The sequence below is a fragment of the Phycodurus eques genome, chromosome 13 (assembly GCF_024500275.1).
Source record: "Phycodurus eques isolate BA_2022a chromosome 13, UOR_Pequ_1.1, whole genome shotgun sequence".
Taxonomy (NCBI): domain Eukaryota; kingdom Metazoa; phylum Chordata; class Actinopteri; order Syngnathiformes; family Syngnathidae; genus Phycodurus; species Phycodurus eques.
In genome coordinates, this window is record NC_084537.1 from 24,879,745 (window position 1) to 24,906,395 (window position 26,651).

Genomic DNA, 26,651 nt, shown 5'->3' on the forward strand with positions numbered 1-26,651 from the left:
CCCTCCCCCCCCCCCAGCATGAACCAAGAAGCTGAAGACCAAGAAGAGAGAGAGCCAAGAGTCCAAGACAAATAGGGCCAGAGTTTAAATACCCAGAGGGCGTGTCCAAGGGGGATGGAGAAACTGGAGGGAGACCACACCCATCAGCTTGAATCTAGTCTAGACTTTGAAACCATACAATGGGTTTAGAAATCATATTAATCTAAAACGCTCCCAACTTTGTACTCTCACGCATAGAATCATTGTTTAAACTTTGGGAGATCGCTTGCTTATTGTTCAATACAACATTTCGTACTGTTTGACTTCAAATCACGGGGAACAGTTCTCAAAATCGTGCAGAGGACCTGTAAAACTGTCAACAGTGACACAGACACCAAGGCATACATTTGGAATTGTTGGGATATTTTGGGTGGCCACCATTATCTTCCAGCAGCGCAGCCACGGGAATCCTCTTCCACGCCTCCATTACGACATTGCGGCGCTGGTTTGTGTTAAAAGATCTTGTGCTCCTCCATCTTCTGTCTGACCACGCCCACACATGCGCAATCGGGTTTAGGTCTGGAGACATGCGTGGCCAATCAGGTTGCAAAACTTGTGACACCCAGGGAGGATAAAATTACAATTAAATGAGATATGTGGCTTGAACAACGCCTTTACAAAACACATTATCAACTCTAATAATAAATGCAGCACAGCAAAAAGACTCCTTCGGGGACAACACACGTTTTCAAGTACGATGGATCCTCGCTATTCGGAAATAGCGAAAGTCTGTGAACAACCAACGGCCATTAGAACTGCATTGAATCTTAAACCCCAAAAATTCTTGAATGAGCCGGAATCCAGCGCTAATAAGCATTTTTGGGGTTGGTTCCCCGCCCGCTCCTCCCCAAAAAAGGAGGAATTGAAAATCCGCTGAACTGCACGTCTGCGCTTGGCTGTGGTCCTAACCCTGCCTCATGCGCGTGCAGGCTCACGCTGCGCTGCGACACACCGGGGCTTTGTGTGTGTGTGTGTGCATGTGTGTGCGCTTTATGTTGCATTCGCTAATAAATTAAGTTTGATTGAATGATTGCCACCCTAATTCAACTTCATGTGTGCTCATTTCAATGGAAAATAAAGGAAATAGTTGTCACTGTCATTCTCTGGGGCGGGCTCGTCCGTGCACAGGATACACGGGATAGGAAATGAGTCCGTGGACTGGATGCCATCCATCCATCCATCCATCCATCTTCTTTACCGCTTCTCCTCACACGGGTCGCGGGCTGCTGGAGCCTATCCCAGCTATCTTCGGGCGGGAGGCGGGGCACACCCCGAATCGGTCGGCAGCCAATCGCGGCGGACTGGATGCAATCATGCTAAATCAATAGTATGATCGTAGTGCAAAGTACAAAAAAAAAAAAAAAAAAAAAAAAAAGCAAGAACTGCAATGCCCTTTACAGTTTATTAACAGTACCCAGACCTTTTGTGCTGAGTTCTGGCAACTCTTTTCGTGAAACAGAAGTTTACGCAATAAATCAAATTACCGTTATTCAAATGATCCGGTGAGTTTCTCCGAGGGCCTTCTGGTTTGATACGCAAACTAAACAACGCATCACATCGTCGAGCAGCGCAAGAGCTTATCTTTTTTTCTTTTATCTAATATAAATATCCACAAGAGCTACAGATGGAAATGATGACTATCACTACAGTATATCCAATCAGAGATATCCACAACAGAAAGAATATCAACGTCAGGCTAAGGTCGGTTACACACTGTAGCGTAGCATATCATAGAAATCTGTTGCACAAACAAGTTTGTAAAGCACCGATTACCATAATGTTGCAATTCCCCCGCTTGAACGATAATATATATATATATATATATATATATGAATTATTGGTAATGGTTCTAGAAGATACCTTTCATTCATTTAGGAAAGAAAATTGATCTAAATAGCATTCACCAAAATAACACCAGTGTTTTGTCATGAGCTGTGCCCTGCAGTACTTCTGTCGGAGCTTGGGTGGCGCCTTGCGCCTGTCTCGCCCTCTCTCTCTCTCTCTCTCTCCCTTCCCCTCTCTCTTCACCGTAATCAGCACCTCCTCGGCCGAGCACCTGTCACCAATCAGCCTTCATCGCCACCTGCATTAAAGCCTGCCAGATTCCGGAAATCCTCGCCAGAGTATTAGCGTTTCTCCTACGGTACAACGGCTCTCAACTTGCACGTAAGATATGCCAGTCTCAGATTCCCTTCTGACCTCCGTGTTTTTCCTTCTCCTCAGTGTTCCCTCCGCGTTCCCCGCCGTGCTGACCTCCTCCGACATCCACCTGCTCACACCACCGCCTGCCGCACGTTCCCCGCCTCGACGACCTGCCAATACGCCCCGAGGATCAATCCTAATATCCGCTTCAATAAACCTTTTGCCGCAACCCTTTCAGCCTCCGCTTGCTTCTGGGTCTCGTTAACATCAGATCGTGACACTTTTTTATCGATGGGACAACACTGAAGAAAAGACACTTCGCTTGTCTGTCTAGTGATAATGTAACTGGCCTTCTGATTGCTAACGCTCGTCCTTAGATTCCTCCTTAGATCCTAAGGATCTGAGGAGATCCTTCCATTACAACAAGCTGGCAATTTTTTGACTTGAGTTCGTTGTCACATTTCTGTGGGGCCAATTATGTATTACTCGTGCACTCACTGTAGTTGTCTCGCCACGCTGCACTATTTGCATATACTGGCCACTCATGCCAGAGTAGCATCTGCTCCATTTGCACACCGATTGAGGAGTATCTGTAACATTTGCACAACCGACATTGTCCCAGATGATCGCACTACTCGTCACTTTAAACCGCATACACTCCTTGAAGTCTCGGCGCCCTTTGCACAATGGTCATTGCGCCGGACTATTGCAATATTAGTCGTTCGAACTGCTCTAAGTGCAAGAGGACTCTGCATCTTTTTGCACAATTGTTTTTTGTCAATGTCTTGATGTCCCCAAAGTGTTCTGTAAATTGACCGTCTGTTGTACTAGAGCGGCTCCAACGACCGGAGACAAATTCCTTGTGTGTTTTGGACATACTTGGCAAATAAAGATGATTCTGATTCTGATTCTGATTCTGATAGATGTAAGATGCCATCCACGTTTTACGTGTCATTGCTCTGAGCCGCTCTCCCCCGCGCTGCTTCCGCACAGACACACCCAAACCCAACTTTATGGCTTGACAGTGATCTGCCTGCACACGTGTGAAGGAGCGTCTTCAGTTACTCGCACTGCGACTGCACCCACACACCCACACACGCATTAGTTTGAAAGGTTATTTTGGGTCCAGTAAGGAGCACTGTCACCCTGGGCACCCAGCGGGGGAGTCAAGATTTCTCCGGACGGTTCCGTGTCCCTATAATACTTACTCTCCAAACAGCAGCTTTCCTCAAGCTTTGCCTTCTACTACACTTGCTGAAAATTTCAAACCAAAGATGGACGACAGTCTTCTGCGGGTGTTGACTGTGCCTACATCCCCTTACTCTGACCAGAGACCCGGTCCCAACGGTCTTAGAAGAAAGGTCCGTGTCTTCCAGTCCAGGAGGAACTATCTGCACAACTTCATCCAGAGTATCTTCTCCTCCATTGACCTGCGTGACCGGCAGGGTTCCACAGTAGTGGTGGGGGGAGATGGACGCTTCTTGAACCAAACAGCTATCGAGGTCATTGTGCAGATGGCAGCTGCCAACGGGGTCAGTGTGCGTTCATTTACTTACGAGCATCCCGGAAATTGTACGGGTGTGCGTGCATCTGTGTGTGTCTGATGTACAGGATGCCCCAACAACCACCAGTTGTCATCTCTCGATTGTTATTGTTGTAATTCGTTTCAGTACAGATCATACCTTCGTATGTTCAATCACCCAAGTGGAAACATCCATCAAAAAAGAAGATTCAAATTCAGTCCAATTCATATTGCCCTGGTTTGAGAACTCATTTTAAATTGTACTTGCGTACTGTACAGAAGAAAATATGTTATCCAAGATCAAAGAATGAAAGGGTAACCATCTCTCTATTATTTACATTCCAAAAGAAAGTAATTATCTATTAATATCGATTTGTATTATATTCAGCCACTCTGCAAAATTCAAAATCTTACCAAGAATGTTTCTTGATTATATAAGATACAAACCTCAATTCCGGTGAAGTTGGGACTTTATGTAAAATGGAAATAAAAAGATTACAATTACAATGATTAGCAAATCCTTTTCAACCGATATTCAATTCAACATACAACAGAGAGAAGATATTTCATTTTGAAGCTGATAAATGATTGCGCTCGTGCAAATATTCACTCACTTTGAATTTGATTCTTGCAAAACGTTCCAAAAAAGCTGGGACAGCGGCAGCAAAAGACTGGGAAAGTTGCGGAATGCTCAAAACAAAACATTCCGCAGGTGAACAGGTTAACTGGAAACACGTGAGTGTCATGATTGCCGATTAAAGGAGCGGCCCTGAAGCGCTCGGTTGTTCACAAGTAAGGACGCCGTGAGGTTCACCACTTTGTCAACAACTGCTTTAGCAAATAGTCCAACAGTTTAAGAACAACTTTTCCCAACATACAATTGCAAGGAATTCAGGGATCTAATTATCGACGCTCCATAATCTCATCAAAAGATTCTGAGAATCTGGAGAAATCTCTTCACGTAAGCGGCATGGCCGAAAAGCAACATTGAAAGCCCGTGACCTTCGATCCCTCGGGCCGCGCGACGTTAAAAAGCGGCATGATCGTGGAGAGGATTTTTGCCTGCACGTGGGCTCGGGAGGACTTCAGAAAAACATTGTCGGTTGACACGGTCGGTCGCTGCGTCTACAAATGCAAGTTCAAACTCTAGCATGCAAAGCGAAAGCCTCAAAATCCACAACAGGCGGAAACGCCGCCGGCCGGCTTTTTTGGGCCCGAGCCCGTCTGAGATGGACTGCCGCAAAGTGGAAAAGTCTACTGTGGTCTGACGAGTCCACATTTCAAATTGGTTTGAGAAGAAAAAGAAAAATGACTCCACTGGCATTTCCCCCCTACTTATTTCAAGTCGAATGATCTCGGACCAAGTGAAAATTGTCGAGAAACAATTGACTTTTTTTGGGTGATGAGTCTTATTTGAAGTGTCATCACATCAGATGAGAGACTTTTGACGAGAAATAAGACAAATATTTGGGGTGTTTGTGGTCCATCCATTTCCTATACTGTCTGTCCTCATTAGGGTCACAGGTAAACTGGCACCCCCAGCCGCCAGCCAATCAAAGGGAACACACGCTGTAAATGAACAAGCATTCACATTCACAACTACAGGAAACTGGCATACCGGAACAAAACCACGCAAGCATCGGGAGAACATGGAAACTCCACACAGGAAGCTGAGATTTGAAGCTCAGAACTGTGAGGACAGTGAGCTTTTATAATAAGTATATTCTCATTATTTAATATACGGTAGAATGCGTTTGGACGATGTCACTGATGGTGCAGTGGTTCACGTGCCTGATTTTCATGCAGGCAGCGTGGGTTCAGTTCTCACCCACAAACGGAGTGAACGTAAATGGGAGCTCTTCTTCGTCTGCACGTGTCCCGCGATTGCCGTGCAATCGGTCCGGGGCGTAGTTTGCCTTTCGCTCAGAGTCAGCCGGGCAAGGCTAGCCTCCGGCTCCTAAACAGGAGAAGCGCTATATAGTAGAAAATGCCAGGATGGATGTATGTTTGCATTACAGTCCATCAAACCGGAACTTTCCGCTGGTCAGGAAGGAATCTTGAAGGAATTAACAAACGTGAACTCCACTCTCCCACGACACAACCTGTTCTTCAAGTGACTCAACTTACATTCATGAAGCGAAATTCTACTCCTTGGAAGAAGAGGCGCATCAAATCCAGCACGAAGCCGTAGCCCTGCTTACAGTAAAACAAACGTCAACTCACACCTGCGACATTTCCTCAGGTGGGCCGCGTCGTCGTCGGTCACCTCGGGTTAATGTCCACGCCGGCCTGCTCCTGTGTGATCAGGAAATTCAAAGCCATCGGCGGCATCGTCCTCACTGCCGGTCGCGAGCCAGCAGGACCCGACGGAGACTTTGGCATCAAGTTCAACACTGCAAATGGAGGTATGGCGGGAGCAGGGTAACAGTACCCTACGTGAGAATTCACTTGGCCAGACTGGATGAGACTTGGGAACACATTCAACAAAATAAGAATAATTGTGTCTCCTGAAGGACCGGCCAGTGATGCTGTCACAAACAAGATCTACCAGATCAGCAGAACCATTGAAGAGTTTGCCATCTGCCCTGGACTCAGACTGGATCTGACAACTCTGGGCAAACAGACGTTTGATCTGGAGAACAAGTTCAAACCTTTCACAGGTAAAACAAATGAAACTTTCAGAGCACTCGAAGCTTCACCTCCTCATCCCTTTGTGATTGTTTCAAGTGGAAATTGTGGACGCTGTGGAGTCCTATGCCAACTTGATGAGGAACATCTTTGACTTTGCTGCCCTGAAGGAGCTCCTGTCTGGCGAGAACCACATCACGGTACGACTGGATGCCATGCATGGAGGTGAGAGCTTGTTTTCACCTTTACTTGAATTAAACATTCCCCTTGAACAGCCAAAGAGAAATTAGCTGTCATTCTATCACAGACTGACTGTCGCGCATGTCCAATCTTTGCTCCACTTCAGCGTGTAGACGTTAGGTTTGCAGGAACATTGAGGTTCACACGTTCTCTGAGACATTCACTCACAGACGAGTTGACCGACATTCTGAAACTGTCTCTAATGGTTGAACCAAACACCTCCAAATTCTTCCTACTACAATGTAACTTCAGACAAAAGAGGAAGTCGGCGATATTAATCCTATATTTCTTTGATCCAAATCAGGCAGCACTATCGTCAGAATGTCTTTCTGTTAGCGTCTTGTTTGTTTTGTCAGTGACTATCATTTGAAATGCCCCCCAGCTGATATTTGAGTGTCCACGGTGCACCTTTGTCTTCATACCCCCTGCTTGGGCGCTCTAGTGGTCGGCCCCTACGTGAAGCGAATACTGTGCGACGAGTTGGGCTGTCCCGCCAATTCTGCCGTTAATTGTCTTCCGATGGAGGACTTTGGAGGTCAACATCCCGACCCTAACCTCATCTACGCCGCAGACCTGCTTGACAGCATGAGGGACGGAGACTATGACTTTGGCGCAGCATTTGATGGAGACGGGGTGCGTGTGAGCCTCCGTTTCGATGTTAAGAAGACAACAATAGAAGCCAATTTGTTGCCTTTTGCAAATCAAATCAATACTGGACTAGAAGTGATGCGAACTGGCGTTCTTGACTTGTTGTTTCTGTCTGCTTACGGGCTCTTTTGGATCAGAACATGATCCTCGGGAAGCACGGCCTCTTTGTCACCCCGTCTGACTCTCTGGCCGTGATTGCTGACAACATCTTCTGCATCCCGTACTTTCAGCACAGAGGGGTGAGGGGCTTCGCCCGCAGCATCCCCACGAGTGCAGCCTTAGACAGGTAAAACTTTGGCCCGCTTTGGATTGATTACAGTGGAGCCTCTAAAGTTGAACGCCTCAAAAGTGATGCAATTCCAAATTTGACAAACATTTTGGGGGGGGGGGGGACCTGAAAGCCGTACAAAACAGAAACGTTCCAATGAGAATGTCAGTTTCAGCGTTTGTTTTACTTGTGTGTTTTACTTTTTCTTTGGCTTTTTTGTTTTCTTTTGTTTCTTATACCTTCCAAAAGAAGGTCCAACGCTCCACAAAGAGAAGAAGAATGTCAAAAGAGTAAAAAAAAAAAAAAAGAAAGAAAAAGGGCCATCCCGTTTAGATTCTAAAAGTGTCCCAGCATTATATGGGCACCTGCATTTGTTGTGGAAGTGTTTCATTTATTTATTTTTGATATTTGATCATCAACACTGAGTAACTTCGGGTTGCTTTAATATTTACATATAAACACTGTATATGCTGTATATTGTTCCGAAGGTTTAAATGATGTCTGCAGTTTGAGCCTGCAAAAAAACAAAACAAAAAAAAAAACAACCAAACAATTTCCACGGTTCCTTACGGGAACAAAGCAGAGGTCGGATAACCACCGTGGTGCATTGGCTTGTGTTCAACTGGAGAGGTTCCATTGCATATGAAAAGCTAAAGCTTGGCTATCTTCAGATAAACATAACTTTAAAATGTAATATTCATCAAGTGTTTTTGCATCAGTTTCAATTCTATTTGTGTGGGTATTAAATATTGTCTATTTTTGTATTTCTTGTAGAGTAGCCAAGGCAACCAAAATAGAGCTATATGAAACTCCCACCGGGTGGAAGTTCTTTGGAAACTTAATGGATGCAGGACGACTGTCTTTATGTGGAGAAGAAAGCTTTGGAACAAGTACTACTTTGGCCATAAAGTTGTCATTCTTGCCAATTTTCATCGTATGAATGCTTTGTCACATGTCATGTTTCAGGTGGAGAGCATATTCGTGAGAAGGACGGGCTTTGGGCTGCGCTGGCGTGGCTCTCCATCCTGGCCACAAGAAGGCAAAGTGTGCAAGATATACTTCAATACCACTGGCTGAAATATGGAAGGAACTACTTCACCAGGTGTGATGTGGTCAAAAGCAGCCGTGTTCAAAGACCGACACATTTAGACCTTCAGACAATAAATCCATCAAAAGTGAGAGCTATCGAGCATTACTGCCATCTAGTGGCTGTCACGTGCTTTTGCATGGTCTGATAGTCGGCTTGTGAATGTTTCATTTTGTGGTTCTGAATTCAAGAGAAACTTGGAGATCTTCTGTTTGAAATGAAATCATGATTATATTCATGGCAAACAATACTAGGAAACACTTTTTTTGCAATATGAAGTCACACTCAAGTCGATAGAATATTAACCATTCTAAACCTTTTTTTTTGTTTGCTGCAGATATGACTACGAGAACATAGAAATTGACGCAGCCTGTGAAATGATGGAGGACCTGGAGATCACGATTGCAGACAAGTCCTTTGTGAGGCAGCGATTTGCAGTGGAAGACAAAATCTACCAAGTGGAAAAAGCAGACAATTTTGAATACACAGACCCGGTTGACAGCAGTATCACCCGGAACCAGGTACTGTACATCTCAGACAGCCTATGAGAGGCACTACCGTAGATTATGTTCGTATTCCAAGTGCTGAAAGACATGCCTGGAAATGGCTAACTGCCTCTGCAGGGTCTGCGGATAATCTTCTCGGATGGTTCTCGAATCATCTACAGACTCAGTGGCGCAAGTAGCGAAGGGGCCACAGTTCGAATCTACCTGGAAAGCTTTGAGAAGGAACACATTTTTCAAGAAACACAGGTGAATATGCTTTGGGGGGGGGGAAACGATGAAACCTCAAACAATTGGGACGAAACATGGACCGTATGGCTCTGTACTCGTGTTCATTTAATCTTCTACATAATTGAAAAGAAACTAATTGAGTCAACCTTTGCACGTTAAGTGTCCTAAAGCAATTACTCCTTAAGATCAAATGACAGAATGTATATTCTCAACAGTCTTCAGGGGTAAAGGCCTGATATCTGACCCAAAAAAATGCATTGGATTTGTACAATATGTACAGTTAAGACAAAACTTTTTTTTTTTTTTACTTAGTGAATGGATATTCCTTAGCTGGAAATGACACAAGAATCTGTTGATATTACTTGAAATAAATATTTGCTATTATTACAATATTAGAAATATTGACAAAAAATGATTTCAATGCAGGTACACACATTGTTGTAATATTGTAGTCTTAGAATGTCCTAGATTTTGCCAGAAGTTACAACGATCTTTTAGAATGCTACAGAAAAATGTTCCGTGTTGTGACTAATTTTCCGATGTAAAAAAAAAAAAAAAAAAACCTGAAAATGTATAATATTAATCACGACGATGTAATAATGCCACTTTCTAAAGTATTCTAATGTTGTTTTCGTGGCACAGGCGGTGCTGGCACCGTTGGCTACGATCGCCGTGAAGATTTCGCAGCTTCATCGCAGGACTGGTCGAACTGGACCATCAGTCATCACGTGACGTAAACCCACACTTACCCCAAAGTGATTTTTATTCAAAATTTCAACTTTTTATCCAAACGTGGCAAGAAAACATCCTGAGAATTTAAGGCAACGGTATAATCATTGCAAGGGATTGTGCCACATTAAAAAGCTTTTTTATTTTGGGTTGAGAAGTGAAGTTTTTTTTCTTTTGGTCATCTCAGGTGGGTAGTGGTATATTATAGTCAGATCGTGTTTTGATTCCGCTGTGCCTGTGTTACTGGCCTTATCTACGAATCTGTCATTTGTATTTATGAAATATCGCATGATCATCCAGCAAGCTTCATTCCGGATAATTGAAAGTCATCAGCGAATGACGTCCGTAAATTGGAGTGAAATTGATGGAACTTGCTCATGCATACACAAATCGTTTCTCTCACAGCAGGTAACATTTCTCGAAATGTACCAGTAATAACAATAAAACTTCATTTAAACATTATACCGTTATACACCAACACCCGCGACCCCAGTGAGGATAAGCGGTATGGGAAATGGATGGATGGATATACGCCAACAATACAAGCCCCATATCACCAACCTACTTTATGTCATAAATTCAGAATCATTTTTTGTTTTCTTTCTGTTTTGACCACGATGTTTTCGGTTCCCTTTTGACAGCAAATTCTCTCGTTCGCAGATATCTGGTGCGCAGCTGTGCGATTACGCGCGCACTTCGAAGTGCTTCGGCCCTCACTTCTTCTCCAGGTTTAACAGAACCTCAACACCGAAACACGCCAAACACAAAATGGACATGCCAAAGATGATATGAACATGAACAAAATAACATTCTGGAGACAGTTCAGGCTCACGGGGAAGTCAAAGCTGACTTCAGGGCAAAGGTTAACGACACCCCGCGGGGCGAGGGCGCACGTAGACACACGGCACCCTTCGTGCACTCACATTGTGAGTTTGCAACCCAACTCACGTGGAAGTGAAGACAAAGGAGCACGCCATCATGTTGTTTTCCACGTACACGTAATTAGCAACAGGTACCCGGGACGCAGCAGCCGCCGCGTTGCACATCACAAAAGCTGCGACATGCTTGTGACACCGCAGACAATATTCATCCATCCATCCATCCATTCATCTTCAATGCGCTCCCCCTTGCAGGGTCGTTCGTGGGGGAGCTGCAGCTCATCTCAGCTGACTTTGGGCGAGGGGCGCGGTACACCCTGCATTGCACGCCAGCCCCGGCGCCCGGCACATACAAGCAACTATTAACACTGATGGACAGAGTTATTAAGAGTTATTCGTCAAACTTTATTGAGCCAAGGCAGCCGTTTTAAATTAACCGGCAAATAAAAATGCCACAAAAAGTACGACTGTTGAAATGATGATGATCCTGTCTCCATTTACTGACAATTGTACTTACTCAGTGTGCAATGTGGGCCTGGTCAGTTGAAGTATACTGGCAGAAAGTCATGATTTACTGTTGTATGAAAGACAAGTAAACCATCTAATGAAAGAACGTTTACATAGGTGAACAAAGCTATTATTTGTCATTGATAAATAACAAGTAATACATGAAATTCATGCATTTCTCACGGCACACTGGTTGGGGAATCATGGAATTCACCTTGTATCGTGTTTTGGCAATGCGGGGGGAAGCTGAAGAGCTTGGGGATGCATGCAAACTCCACACAGGAAGGCCAGAGCCGGGATTTGAACCCTGAACCTCAGAAATTAAAGGTGAGGCGGATGTGCTAACCGGCCATTTAACCATGCTTACAGGACAAAAATAAATAAAAATAAACATACATTGAATTTACTCAATATTTGACAAGGTCACTACAGGATCTGTTTCATCAAATCGAATTGTGTGCAACAAACTGAAACATAATTTCATTTATATTGTTCAGTCAGTATACATCAAAAGGGATTGCGTTAAGCAAAGAAAAGATGTACATGAGTCATGAAGCAAAAAAAAAAAAAAAAAAAGGACGACATTAAGGAATTGACGTTTATTTTGCAAAAGTAGTGCTTAGCTACGACTACCAAACAAATCTTACGTCCGCCAATGTGCGAAAGATGCGCTGTCTCGTACTGACTTATGTCATCAGAAAATGAAACAACTGCTCGTCATAATCGTAGATAAGCAGGTAAATAGATACACCACGCCCCTTTTAATCTGCGTGTTTACGGCGATTCGAAACTACTCGGGGCAAAATCGTCAGCGCGTTGCATATATGTGGACGGCGAGACCGAAAGAACATGGACGCCAGTGTGCACCGGCACATTGTGCTACATACGGCTGCACACAATGCAGTACAATAACAATAAGGGAACTCGGAATAACATTTTTGTTTCCATCAAAACGCTTTGGAATTGACAAAAAAGTAAACTTCATGAAACTAGGTTGGTGAAGTTGCGACTTAATAACAATGTCATTGTCAATGCATTGCCTTTGATGGGAACGTCGCCCCTGCCAACATGGCCGCCACGTCGGCACATAAATTGAATAGCCGTGCTGCTACAGTAAGGTGGCGTATCTGGTCTTCTCTTCGTGTCTGTGCGTTATCATGTGCTTAAACATCAACGACGTCATCGCGAGTGGCTCGGGACAATCGCAAAGCCACATTTGCAGTCGGTTGACTTGTAAACGAAAGAAAGAGAAGCGCGTCATTACTGCGGCAAGCGTGGCCCCGCGTCAACGTGAGCGTCGGCTCGTCGGCGAGTCACGTGACCAGGGAGAAGGGAAACGCTGGCGTTGGAAGCAGGAAGTCCACATCACGTAAACAGTGCCAAAAAGAAACCAAAATCCACGACCGCTTGTCCACAATGGCTGGTATTAAAGGTATTTGCTTCAACGTACAACCTGATCGGTGGATAGTGGAGATGATTTGTTACTTTTGACTGTTTATCTCCAGTCGTTTTGCTGTTTGACAAACTTAGTTAGCACCTTAGTTAGTGTTGTTCGTGTCTGACCGTTTGCGGACTCATTCCGCCAGTCCCGACAATTTGTTCCTATGTTGCGAAAGTGCTTTGTGATCATTCTCTCTGGTGCATCCTTTTCTCCTCTTTCAGCTCTGGTCGGGTTGTCTTTCAGTGGCGCCGTCGGGCTGACGTTTCTGCTTCTGGGTTGTGCGATAGAACAATATGGGTACGTTGTTTGATTGTAATTTTTGGAACAACCTTGTCATATTCACGCCACGTCTTCAAATAGCTCATTTGCCAGAGTTCCAGTCAGCTCGAATGCAGTACGACTTGACAATGGGAAACATATTGTGGTTGTTTAGGATGCTGACCATTTATATAGCACTTTTCAAGGCACTCAAAGACACGCTACAATTTCGCCCATCATTCATTCGGGGGCGGTCTGACGTAAGCGTGGCTGCCGTTCTGGGCCTTCGGCCCGTCCGAACACCGACAGCAAACGTCCGACCACGTTCATTCGTAGGCAAAGCGTATTGAACAAAATAAACACAAGCACAAATTCCCACGCGACTTGCCGTTTCGCCGTCACAACTGGCGCCGAGTCACTCAACAGAGTGGCTAACCGTTAGCCAGCTATCAGCCAGCTAACTCTACAGTCTCATTCGCTGACGCTAATGTTCTTCAACAGGCCTTTTTAAAGTCACACGCTTCCAGTCACAGCTACGGCACTGGATGCTGACCCCACCTGGACAAAAATAATCAATGCACCTCACATGCATGCCGTACTGGTTTTACGCATCAAGCTTTAAAACATGTAGAAATAATAAAATGGATATATATTTTTTTAAGTCTATTCCGGGGGTGGTCTGGAAAGTAACCGTCACTATAAACCAACGATTATTGTATTAGCAATGGCACTGTTTCTCTAGCCAATCAGATGTCAAATTTACCAGCATATTTTGTTTAGTATTGATGTTTTTCTTTTTGAGTCGTAACATGATCGTGTCGTTATTACGAGGTCAATCCAAAGGTCCAGGTGGCCGACCACCGATATTGCTACTATGTAAAACATTAACAGCAACAAAATCACAGTGATAACTTTTGTGGTTCCTCTTTTGTTTTGCCTTTTTTTTTTGAATAGAGTTTACTGGCCGCTGTTTGTACTGATTTTTTACGCCTTGAGTCCGCTCCCAGTCTTCATATCCAGACGTCTCGGCGATGACGCCGACTCCTCCAGCAACGCATGCAGAGAACTTTCCATTTTCGTAACGACTGGAATTGTCGTATCAGCTTTTGGGCTCCCCGTTGTCCTCGCTCGCAATAGCACAGTGAGTTCACTCTCTTCATGATGAGGTATTTTATATAGTTGTTGGAGTATAATCTGTTTACACAACACCACTGTCTCCCCACCCAACGGTTGGATGTCAGATATTCTCTCTTAGGTTCAGCCGGTGGCTTTATATACGTCCTTGTTTCTCACTTCCAGATCCAGTGGGGCGCCTGCGGTCTTGTGATGACAGGAAACGTAGTCATCTTCCTCACCATCCTCGGCTTTTTTGTGGTGTTTGGAGGTGGCGACGACTTCAGTTGGGAACAGTGGTAACGTGCTTTGTCGAAGTGGACGGACACGAGGAAGGAAGGCTGGACGGATGGACGGATGGATGGATGGATGGATGAAAGGGGGGATGGCTCGGCAGCAGACCAAAGGGCACACTCACTTTTGGTCTGGGATCATTCTGTTAGCGGCAGCAACATTTCACATGTGTCAGCTAGCTTGACGTGCTCTCAATTAGGTTCTGACACAACGCAGCGTGCTCTGTTATTGTGCCTTATTGTCTGGGACACCAGAGAAACACCTCTAACCTACAGCTTTTAACCACATGATTATACATATTAACCTGGATTGGCTTGCATTTTCTTTTTTGTTACCCTTCTTCAGATTTGGGTTCCTGTCACTCAATCTGATCAAGGGATCACAGCGATGAAGACCACACTGCCGTGCTTACTGCATTGTTCCATTATCTTTAGCATTCAGCTAATGTAGTTGCGTTGCGTATTTAAAAAAAAATATTATGGCAGGGAAAGTCATCCTTATTCATGCTAACGTCTGTCAGCCAGGTGTTGAACGTGTAGTTATTGATGTTTATGTGACTCGCCACTGAACGTTGCATTTATTTTTCTTTTTGTGGTCATCTTTAAAGCGTTCTAATTTGTACTTGGGCACCTGTGTACATTCTCACCAAAGATCGTTGAAGATGAAGCCCATTTACCACCAAACGGCGTCGAGATGCCAGTTGAGGGTTTTGAGGAAGCACGTTTGTGTGAATATGCATTTTTATTCATTCACTGTGTGAACAGTCTCGTTAAAGTGCTTTTTCGATTCCCGCAGACGACAAGTTTATTTATACTAGTTTTACATTTTGGGTGGTGGTCCTTTGTCATAAGGAAAATGAGTTAACCGCATATAAAACGAATACAGGTTTGGCGTTTTGGTTACTGTTGAAACGTCAAATAATGACTCGATATGACACGTTCTCTAACCTACGTTTGAAATAGTTCGTCCAGTTTGGCCCGCGATATTAAGTCTGATTAAATGTCTGATTTCCTGAATTACAGCTGTTTCCCCTCACATGTATGCCTGTCTCATGACATGTATCTCATCTCAAGGGTGACAATTCAGTCGTCTTCAACACTAACGAGACTCTCGAAATCAACTTTTATAAGCGCTTGACTGCATTTTGTTTTCTAACGGTGATTAAAGATGTTTGTGGTGTAAATCGAATGCCCAAGCTTGGTCTCGCTGTTTGCGACTATTGCACTTTGTTTATGAGTCGAGCCTGTTTCGGGCAGTGCCGCATTCAAAGTGGTGACACTTGTACATGTAGTGAGTCATGCACTATTGTATACTGTCCACCGTGGAACAGAAGCAGACTTGCGATTGTGGGGAATCGTTATGTGTTCAGGCGCACGTTTCAAGAAATAATGAGCACATTCAAATGGGCGACTCAAAATATCCACGTTACCCAGTAGAAAACGGTCGCCACCAGCGGTTCTCGTGCCAACTCGGGTCCAAGTCCAGACACGATGTGGTCGAGATTAACTACGCAGCTAATTCAATTTGAGAAATTCAATTTCACACTCGCACTTCAGTGTCGTCACCTGGGGTAAATACTAATATTGGAAAGGGAGGTAACGTCATCAGAAGTCATTCAGGGCAAATTCCCTGCACGAGATGGCAACCGCAGATGATGATGTGATAATGACCAAAAGACTGGCCGTCGAATTACAAACGAGGCAAACTAAAAGCTCGAGGATTAGGGTTGGATGTCCAAGTGTAATAACACGGAATCCATCAAGTTGTGTTTTACTACAAAATGTATCAATCTTGATCACCTTGGAACATCTTCGGGGAGAAAATCTGCAAAACTGTCAAGTTTATACTGTACTACGGAGATAATGGACATGATGGGAGTGAGTGAGAGAGAGAGAGAGAGAAAAAGGAAGAACAAAAGTCAAATATGGACGTGAAAGAGTTTGGGGACAATTCGCTCCTGTTCTAGCACAGCTGTTGCTCGGCAACAGCCGCGGCATCCAGATAGTTCGCAAAGACTGACGCAAGTGCCCTTGAACACAAAGCATTCGACTCGAGGGACTCGCCTTCTTCACATTGCACATTACAGCGCGTGGTAAACCACATTTTTGCGGAATTCATACCATTCCAGCTTCAAAATATTCGGCTCACTAAGGACATCTTGGAAACTTGTCATCGTCCCCAAACCGCCGCCTTTACAATACAATTCCCAAAATTAAAAGGCATTTGACTGTATTGAGCTCCTCCTCCCACAAGTTAAACCTTTCCAACTCAACAGGTCTCACATTCTCCATTTCAACAATTCAATTCCGCAGAATTTCAGTTCATCGGTTCTTTGCAACATTCACACATTTCTATAGAAATTTCTATGGGCGACGTTCCCATCAAAGGCAATGCATTGACAATGACATTCAGAACATTTCTATAGAAATTGCATTTATATATATATATATATATATATGTGTGTGTGTTTAATATTTTACCTTATTTCACTCGAGTAGCACAAAATATGAACATCGCTTAGTTTGATGTGCCATCAGCGCTACATGAAGAACAATGCATTCATGGAAATAATTCTTGAAACCAACATCAATCAAAAGACAACTTGGAACCTTTTGCATTACATCCCATTACACAAATTGTGTACGATACCTTTAACACCAACTAGAAGAAATATGAATGCATGGCATTGACAAACATGTAAATGAGGAAAGGTAACAAAAATAAAATGTCAAACAAATGGTAGTCATTTACATTTTCATTTAAAAAAAACCAAAACGAAAACATATTTTTGGGCGGTGCCTAAAGCCCATAAGAAAAGCAGAAAAAAAATGGTATAATGAAACGTTGACTGCATTATAACGATGTAGGACTATATTTCATATCACGCGTGTATTTCGGGTGCTTTGGAATTGTGTAATCCGCGTGACTGTTATTCATGAACAGTAACTGCTACCAAAGAGGCGATCCAAGCGGTTCCGTTGTGCACGCGGCAGCTGCCGGAACAGACGGATCCGTACTTTCCTACGGCTGCGCGTCGGATGGATCCCGGCGGGAGTGGGAGTGGGGCGGCACGGGGCGGCGGAGCACACAGGCATTGGCTCGCGGAGGGATTTGCAAAGCCAATCGATGGCTGCGGACGCGCGACCAGCGCGAATCGCACAAGTTGAAGACGGGCGAGGGCGCCGGGAGCGACAAGCGACAAGTGAGACGCAGCGGCGAGGCGAGCGCCAGGCCGGACGTTCGACGGCAACTCTTGAGGAGGTAGACACACTTGCGATGTTGTCTGTCTTCGCCCTTTCCTGTCCAGCGTTCACTCGGCGCAAGATGGTGCGGTGCGGTCGAGGAACATTTGATGTTTTTTTCACACATGACATTTGGAAAGTTTCGCTGCATTTAGTTGTTCACTGATTTAGGCTGCGTTCGATGTACCTGTGCGTGTTTGTTTTTGTTATGTTTCGAGATTTATATTTTGCAAACCCCGCTTTCTCTTTGTGTAGTGAACGTCTCGTTGAAGTCAGTTTTGGGCGATTTCCTTCAGATGATGTGATGCACAGCCGATGTAACCAATTTCCCGCACACAGTAATATTGGGGTTGAAACTGGGATTTAGCCCAATGAATGCATTTCTGGCGAGATGTGCAGTAATGTTTATACAATGAAGTAACACATCACTGCCTATTTAGAAATTCGGCCAACCAAGACTTCTGCTGCGATTTAAGTTGAACTGTCAGTAGAGACTCGGTAGTAGTAGTGACAATATAAATAATTTGAATGATGACCTTGTACCGTCGTCGTGAGCAACTGTTTTTTAAACGATGCGTCGGTGTCTGTACAATAAAGCCAAACATTTCAAAATGTCAAATTGTACTGGGTAGAGCACAGAGCAGTTCTCAGCTGAGTGTGAAGCGGCTGGGGTGAGAATCAGCACCTCCACATCTGAGACCGTGGTCCTCAGTCGGAAAAAGGGGTTGCGTGCCCTCTCCGGGTCGGGGATGAGATCCTGCCCCGAGTGGAGGAGTTCAAGTATCTTGGGGTCTTGTTCACGAGTGAGGGAAGAACGGAACGGGAGATCGACAGGCGGATCGGTGCGGTGATGCGGACTTTGTATCGATCCGTTGTGGCAAAGGAGGAGCTAAGCCGGAAGGCGAAGCTCTCGATTTACCGGTCGATCTACGTTCCCATACCGTCACCTACCTCTTTCGGTCACGACCCGCAGCTCGTGACCGAAAGAACGAGATCCCGGAAACGAGCGGCCGAAATGAGTTTCCTCCGCAAGGTGTCCGGGCTCTCCCTTAGAGATGGGGTGAGAAGCTCGGTCATCCGGGAGGATCTCAGAGTAGAGCCGCTGCTCCTCCGCATCGAGAGGAGCCAGATGAGGTGGCCGGGGCATCTGATTCGGATGTTAGTTTGCATTCTTCAACTTTCCCAGCCTTTTGTTTCCCCTGTTCCTGCTTTTTTGGAACATGTTGCAGGTATCAAATCAAAAAGTATTCAATATTTGTAAAAAAAAAAAGTAAAAGTTTGAACGTTTAATATCTTGTCTTTGCAGCGTATGCAATTGAATATAGGTCGAAAAGGATTTGCAAATCATTGGATTCTGTTTTTATGAACGTTTTGGTTATTGGGGTCATTGGAATTGGGGTTGGTACGTTGCATATAGTCCACCTGTGTGCATCGGCCCCGCCCTCGTGTGCCACCCGGTGTTCCTCTTTCTTGTGGATATAAGCTTTCACTACAGCTATTTCCTTCCTCTTTGCAACATCCACCACCATCTGTCCTTCCAAGTTCCTATAACACAAAACTGTGTATCGCCTCCTCATCCACTCTTGCCAACACCAACAGATGCACATGCACACACAAAACACGAAACTCACATCCAACCTGTGGTGCACAACCACTGACGACGTTCATCCTGGCTCCCGTTTCACCTCGATAGCATTCTTTGCTCCCCCACTTCATTCCTCTTCCACGACAAAACGGTTTGAACCCTCCTACCGTGCTTCTTGCCGTGCTGCACACACAAAAACATCTACCCTTCTCCCCTGTGTCATATCGTCCAGCTCTCAACGTTTGCCTACATTTAACATTTTCAACTCTCAGTCCATCTCTTCTAACCTTAATCGTATAACATTTCCTTCACCTGCCTCACTGCTTGTGCGTCAAGTTCACTCAATCATTGGACTTGTGATATTGATTACTGAGCCATTTTCTACGCACTTGGTCAAAGAGAATGAATCACGCTTGCGTTTTATTATTCGGGTCTCTTTCTCATGGATAGTGACGTGAGCGCATGACTGTTAAAATGCAGTTCATCATGGCATTCGTGTGCAAAAGGCGTTGAAAGCTCTCATTGTTCTGTTTGGTTGAGAAAGTGTACTGCAATGCAGTTTACATTTGGATTTCTTGAGCCTTCTTCGTTATGGCACCATAAAAGTAAGCGTTGTGTGATTTCTAAATGTGGGCCCCGTCCGTTTATACTGCTCTTCACAGCTCTCAGCTGTCCTGGAGTGGCAACACACAGACACACACACACACACACACACACACACACACACACACACACACACACACACACACAACATTCCCTCATAAATGCTTGCTGAAGTTGTTCACATCGGCATACATGCTATTATTGTTTGTTTACTGAACAGTAATAGCTGGTGTGATAGAGACAACGTAGGGCGGTATCTATCAGGAGAGTTTTTTGTTGTTGTTGTCGTTGTTCCATACACGCCACAGTCCCTGGTGCTCTAATTAAAATTCATAACAAAATACTTGGCAAGCAGCATCTCAAGTGCCACTTCACGCCCGTGCATTCTGCAAACTACTTCTCCATCAACAACCAATGATGTGTAGACACAGAAAGCCACCTTGGAGATGACCTTTTGCAGGGTTCACACGCATTAAAAATGGAAAATGTTCACTTACACGTCCATTTAAAAAAAAAAAGTAATAAAAAACTGATGAAATGAATCCCCGTTTTCGTCAGAATTGCTGAATATTCTAAAGAATAGAGATGATGCATTGTTTTGGGGGTTTTCCCCCCCAAAATGTAAAAGAGAAAATGTTAATGACCACAATACTGACCTCAGACGGCTTTAATTAGTTATATATTTAATGCACTTTTTCTTCTGAAGGAACCTGGAAACAGTGTAAAATGAATCATTCAGAAGTGTATGTATGCATGAAATTATATCTTATTTAAAAGCATTCCCTCCTGCCGAGATGTTCACGTTTAATGTGCAACATGCATTCATCCGATCTGGTGTCGTATCAATTCTTTTGCGTCAAACGGAGATGTTGCAAAGAGGATTGTGTGCCATTGCGTTTGCACCCATCTTTTCACGCCACGTGAACTGCACAAATGCTTCGCTCGCGTTAAACGACGACGGTCCTACTTTCAAGCGTGGTCATGCTGCCTGTCAAGTACAGCGATAATGTGGATGCAGCAATAGTGACGTGGAAACGATCGATCCATTTCATTCTGTTGACATTAGATTACGTTCATCCCTGTTTATCATGCAAAGGACGATGACATACTAATTACACAGTGACGTTCAAATCGAATGGGAATATCCGCCTTAAGCTAATGGAGTGCGTACTTTAAATTTCCATCAAATGGGCAATAAGACCCCAAGTACATTTGCACGGATCATTTCAAAACATACAATCTTCAAATATCATAACTCAATTATTATTATTATTGTAAGTAACAAAGTTACTTTTTTGTTCTATTTTTGCTCCGTTCTTGCTGCTGAACAGTAACATTGCCACAGATTCTTTCGTAAGCACACAGGTCCACCAATGTTATTGCCCAATCAAGTCGGTGACATGGGCTCACTATGGCAATGACAGAGGTAATAAAGTCTGAATTAAAAGCTGGTGTCCTTCAGCGTAGTTGGAAAACTACTACTACATAGAGAGAGCAATAACTAATAACAGTTTTTATTCACCCTCCCCATGTGCAGGTGTGTTGGTGGTATTTTCAAAGCAGGAGAAGAAAAAAAAAAGAAAAAAACCGTGGTGCTGAAAGCGGCTCATGATGAAGAAAAGTCGCAGTGTTCAAGGAGTCACTTCGGGAGATGTAAGTATTCCTTCTTCTCCTTAGTCGCCTGTGCAACAAGCATCCATTGATCCACGATACTTTCGTTCCACGGCCCAGTTGTGATGTTGTTTAAAAGATTCATTATGACTCAAAATGTTTGTTGTCACTCTCAAAGTGTTTTCTACGGAGGCAGTCTTAGGACACATCCAGGCAGGATGAGTCGGCGTGTCCGTGTGTAGTTTGTCACTCAAAAACATGACTACTGCACACACAATAACGCACAAAGTGGTGAAGTGTGTGTCTGTGTGAGTGTGTGCGGGTGGGCGCGGGTGCGCGCGTGCACGTGCGTGAGTGTGTGTGTGTGTGTGTGTGTTATGAAGATGATTGAGTGAGGCGGAAAGAGGACAAAGAGCGTTAAAAGCCAGCCCACGCCAGGATGACATTTGGGCACCGACTGAATGGAAACGTACGAGGAAGAAGGACAGCTCGTGACAGAGAGGCCCATCTGCTTCTTCTCAACTCCTCTGCGTTTATTATGACTACGATCCTGTTTGACTTTGACATTGTCCAGTGGGACCTCAAAGCTTTGACAGGTTACAATTCCCTCCTGTGTCTGGCTCCCATCAGACTTTATGGCTGTATCCATTCCGTTTGTCTCTTTTATCAAACAAATTCCGAAAACATTTGTATCAAGAGGCAAGGTTTTTTTCACGGTTAAAGGTAGCAACCTTGATAGAGAAACGAAGAGTAGTTTTACCGATTAGGACCATCATGCTTATCTTAGCTTAAAACCCATCCGTCCACAAAACTAGTCTATATGCATTTATGTCAGCGTTGTATTCAGAAAATCTCTTCTGCAATTGTGATATTCAAAGATTGAGGCGCCACATCGGCGCTTCCTGTGAGCGCTTCGCTCCATTAATGTTTGCCTTCGTCCAAAATGATTTTGGAACTATCCCAAAGAGCATCAGAGTTGTTTCGGCTTTGTCGCCAAGAAAGCTCTTTTCATCTCCATCACTTGGTCCATTTCAGCATGCTCTGCCTTTCAACTGAGCGATGATCAAAAGGGTCTCTCAATGTTTCGATGTTTTGTATTTTAAGGTAATCAAATACAAAACCATGTTACCTTCTCCTGGTTGGCATAAAGGCAGGGAAAGAATTCAAGTAAAATTGTAACATTTTCTCCAGCGGCTGCCATTTGAACCGAGGGATCAATCAAGTACAGAACTAGAATTGGATGACCGTCACGCAATCAACAGTCAATTCCGACACAGTCAAATATTGATGAGGCTATTTTTCAAGCGTATGTGTTTTGAAAATTGGTTCTCAGTGGAAACAGATATTTCCGGAAACAGGGCTTGTATCCCGAGGCTCAATCTTCGCCTTTTGCCCTGGATATGGAAGTAATACGATACCAAAACAGGCCCGATACATCAGACCGATTGCATTTCCAAGGAGGCGCTGCTGCAAAGTCAGCAGAATGACTCCCAGAAAGTAGCAGACCTCCAACCTCCTGTCCTCATTTTCAAAATTACATCAAGGCAATTTTTATTAGATATTTTATAAATCACGTGTATTTCATGCCAATGACTGTATTTTTTTTCTCTTCCAAAGTGACTTATTAGCCCTTCTCACTTGCTACTCGCTCGTTTGGCTCTTACAAATTGTTCTTTCAACTCTTACCCTTTATATGCTGTCACAATTATTTCATTAAACTTAGTAAATATGGACCAACAGCAGTTATTTAACAGATACATCTGTTCATTGCCAACAGCAACTTATGCACCGGTTTTGGAGGCTGGGTAACTCACTTTGTGATGTACAGAACATTACGATTCAATTAGCATCAGTCAGTAATGTAAAGTATAACATAATAATAAGAATAATATTTACTGAAGATTGTAATCATAAAAACAAACCTCAATCCCGGAGTCACTTTAAACTTGCATCCGCTCCTTGAAGTCTCGGCGCCCTTTGCACAATGCTCATTGCACCGGACTCTCGCCATATTACTGCTCTAATTGCTCGAGGACTCTGCACCTTTTTGCACATTGGTCAAATAAAAGAAAATAAATTGTCCCGGCATTACCAGATAACTTGGAACCCTTCATTGCTCAGTGACTGGTTTTGTCAATGTCTTTCTGTCTCCAAAGTGTCCTCTGTCAATTGACCGTCTTGTTGTCGTACTAGAGCGGCTCCAACTCCCCGAGACAAATTCCTGGTGTGTTTTCTGGACATAAAAAAAAATAAAATAAAGATGATTCTGGTTCTGATTCTGATTGGCAATAAGGAAATTTTTCTTAAAACAGAACATCAAAACAAATGACAGACGCTCTCCATGCAATCTGGCTGAGCTTGAAGAATGGGCAACAATTTCAATGTCTAGATGCGCAAAGCTGGTGGAGACATAGTTGCGGCGGTAATTGCAGCACAGTGCAGCTCTACAAAGTATTTACGCAGGAAGACTGAAACATGTGCACACCACATTTGTCACATTCTTATTTGCTTAAGAAATTGAAAACTACAATATATGGTAGAGGCTAGAAAACATGAAACAGGACTCATCAATGCAGGTTTGCCATTTCATCCTTATGCGGAACAATTTATCTGGAATTTCATTTTCCGAGGTTTGAGCTTTCTTTTTTCCTGTACATGTTAAATGTCAAAAGCACCAATTTGCGGTTATGTTGTCGTTGTCTGTAAGGAGAAGAAGGATCCTTCTGCGGGGCAATTTCCCTCGGGCGGCACCCTCGCAGTAGAGGTGTGCAAAGTCCATCGGCGCTTTTCTGGCAACCTGCAGCTGCCACCGTTGTCATGGCGACAGGCCGAGAAGGACAGGGAAAGGGGAAGTTTGCGATCCCCGGAGGAAGACCCGGTGACTCGCACCAGGCCGACAAGTCTACCTCTTGCTTCTCTCCCCCGGATTGACATCACAAAGGCTGACCCCAACAGGTGAGGCTTTTAGTATTACGATCAAAAGCACTTGGGAGATCATCTTGGGAGTTGAGCGCAGCTGTGTCTCAACCACAAAACGACCGAGGTTTTTTCAAAGCGCGCGGTGACTTTTGAGACACAAAACAAAGAAGATTGTTGTACCATTAAATGATGATTTGCAAAAGGAGCCGCTGTGGTGCCTTCGGTTTCAAAACAGGGCAATTGGACGTCCCGCTTTATTACAAATGCTTTATAGTCTTGTGCACAAACAGATCAAAGCTCCTCCTTATCATCCTATCTCGATATTTATAAATTGCTTTGAACTGTTTTTCTTTTTTTGGGGGGGGGTATGTTTCTGTTCGTCACATGTTGTCTTTTGCTTTCATCTGTGCAGCACTCGCCTTCACTTAACACTTTTTAAAAAACATTGGCTTCCATGTCGCTGGAGTAAAGGTCAGGGGTCACATTTGCCCTGCTTGTTGTTGGGCAGCAGTCTGGGTTGCGCAACTTTTGACCGGGTTACAATATGATAACAGTTTATATTTCAAAGTATCCAAAGGATATTTGTCCACTCCCAAAAAAAGGTTCCACTCTGCTGATCGAAAATGCAAATGATGTCTGACAGTATTCAAATCAAGTTTTGCTTTTTTTTTTTTCCTTCTTCTGGCATTTGCATTTTCTCCTGATACCACACAAACTTGGAAACCATTTTCTTACGGCAAGTTCTATTTCACGAGCATGAACAAAGTAAAAATGAACTTTTACGGTTTAGTTAATTATATACAAAACCAGTTTTGACAACAAAAAAAAACTCTGCATACAAAAAAGGTTTCCCTCTTTTATGCACTTGCATCGTGCTCTTACTGAGAAGAAAAAGCATTGACACTTTGACATGCTACTGAAGCGTGTTCCTGTAGCTTTGCTAACGTTGTGAACACACTAACAACAAATTCTAAATTAACTAATGATAACAACTGAAAAAAATACTCCTCACCTGTCATGTTTTTTTTTTTTCAGATTAGACGAGAATTTTTGAACGCAAGAACCTGTTAGAAGTGTTCTTTAGGCTGCCACAAGACAGTTGCCACAAATAACGCTTGTAGCCCACAACCTCAGAAATCCCAAGATCTCAATCGGTCAATCAAGATCTTAAAAGTGCTTGACCTTACCGCTCTGTATTTACCACCATTTTACATCTGCGAAGGTTTAAAAAACTAATGAGCCTGTTTTGATAAAGTAATGCGTAGAAAGTTCAGGCATCTGTTTTCAAATGCATTAAATCTGGTCGTCATTCGTATTCGCGGGGTACAGGGACTAATTCCTGCCACTAATTGTGATTGACAACCCCTCAAAAAAGGTTTCTACTGTACTTTTGAGGCCACAGGATGGTGGCAAAGGAGTACGTTTGTCTAAATGAAGCTCCTCAAATCACTTCAGAAGTTCCTCAGTGGCAAGATTCGATCAGATGTTAACTTACTGTTCATGCTTTGGACTGAGCACAAAACAGCAAATAGGTCAGCTTCTCACCAAATAATGGAGAATAGGTTCTAAAAAACAGAAAATCCAAACTGTGAATTTGCAAATGCCAAAACGTCAAGATGCGGGTAAAGTACAGATAGCTGAAAAATCGACTGAAGTTAAGTGCAGTTTATTTGACGTATTTGTACCTGCACTGCTGTCGAATGAACACATTGGCTGTTAATTCAATGTTCATTCGCAAACACTCATCGGTTTGCCACCACATTATGCATTTCTACTCCGCACACGCTGTGTGCAGTCGAGTGTGTGTGTAAATATATATTAGATTTTGAGTGGCCGGGTACTTTTGATTTCAGCGAGGAGACGATCAGGGAAGCTCACCTCTCGGCTCCCAGGTGAGACTTGACTGAAGCTTGTTGCGTTTGTTTTCTATTTGCATAGTTGTGTGTGCTCTTGTTTTGGCAACTGCAGCACACAATCGTAGAAAAACCTGATGGCGTTTTGTCAGAAATGTCACTTTGTAAATAAACCACGGTATCCTGTCAGTCGGAGATTAGCAGATTACATTGGTAAAGCATCGTGCGAATGTGTCAAATTGGGATTTAGATGACGTGAAATGAAACGTAGATGACGCAGTCTGTCCCGCATGGGAGTTTTGGCTTGAAT

General features: G+C 43.8%; 3 protein-coding genes across 3 annotated transcripts in view; all 3 read left to right on the top strand.

The window, feature by feature from the left end:
* The first annotated feature begins 3,455 nt into the window (after positions 1–3,455).
* On the top strand, positions 3,456–10,040 carry LOC133411615 (phosphoglucomutase-1-like). The gene is made up of 11 exons (XM_061694184.1): positions 3,456–3,713; positions 5,946–6,108; positions 6,217–6,363; positions 6,431–6,556; positions 7,014–7,210; positions 7,357–7,505; positions 8,262–8,377; positions 8,454–8,589; positions 8,912–9,095; positions 9,198–9,326; positions 9,951–10,040. The coding sequence occupies exons 1-11, from the start codon at positions 3,456–3,458 to the stop codon at positions 10,038–10,040; spliced, it is 1,695 nt and encodes a 564-aa protein (XP_061550168.1).
* Positions 10,041–12,631: 2,591 nt separating this feature from the next.
* Positions 12,632–15,716, top strand: LOC133412125 (leptin receptor gene-related protein). The gene is made up of 4 exons (XM_061695203.1): positions 12,632–12,854; positions 13,085–13,160; positions 14,076–14,262; positions 14,421–15,716. The coding sequence occupies exons 1-4, from the start codon at positions 12,839–12,841 to the stop codon at positions 14,535–14,537; spliced, it is 396 nt and encodes a 131-aa protein (XP_061551187.1). The 5' UTR covers positions 12,632–12,838; the 3' UTR covers positions 14,538–15,716.
* Positions 15,717–17,587: 1,871 nt separating this feature from the next.
* LOC133412123 (cAMP-specific 3',5'-cyclic phosphodiesterase 4B-like) overlaps positions 17,588–26,651 on the top strand; it is a 32,364-nt gene continuing 23,300 nt past the window's right edge. The window contains exons 1-3 of the mRNA XM_061695202.1: positions 17,588–17,789; positions 21,496–21,611; positions 24,277–24,524. Coding sequence (XP_061551186.1) covers positions 21,567–21,611; positions 24,277–24,524 — 293 coding nt within the window. The 5' untranslated portion in view covers positions 17,588–17,789; positions 21,496–21,566. The remainder of the gene's footprint in view (positions 17,790–21,495; positions 21,612–24,276; positions 24,525–26,651) is intronic.

Bases quoted from the DNA above. Each gene is read 5' to 3' on its own strand.
- LOC133411615 (XM_061694184.1), top strand. From the start codon at position 3,456: ATGGACGACAGTCTTCTGCGGGTGTTGACTGTGCCTACATCCCCTTAC. The intron at 6,109-6,216 runs GTATGGCGGGAG...TGTCTCCTGAAG, and splicing joins GTTCAACACTGCAAATGGAG to GACCGGCCAGTGATGCTGTC. The intron at 8,590-8,911 runs GTGTGATGTGGT...TGTTTGCTGCAG, and splicing joins GGAAGGAACTACTTCACCAG to ATATGACTACGAGAACATAG.
- LOC133412125 (XM_061695203.1), top strand. The intron at 13,161-14,075 runs GTACGTTGTTTG...TTTTTTGAATAG, and splicing joins TGTGCGATAGAACAATATGG to AGTTTACTGGCCGCTGTTTG. The intron at 14,263-14,420 runs GTGAGTTCACTC...TCTCACTTCCAG, and splicing joins TCCTCGCTCGCAATAGCACA to ATCCAGTGGGGCGCCTGCGG.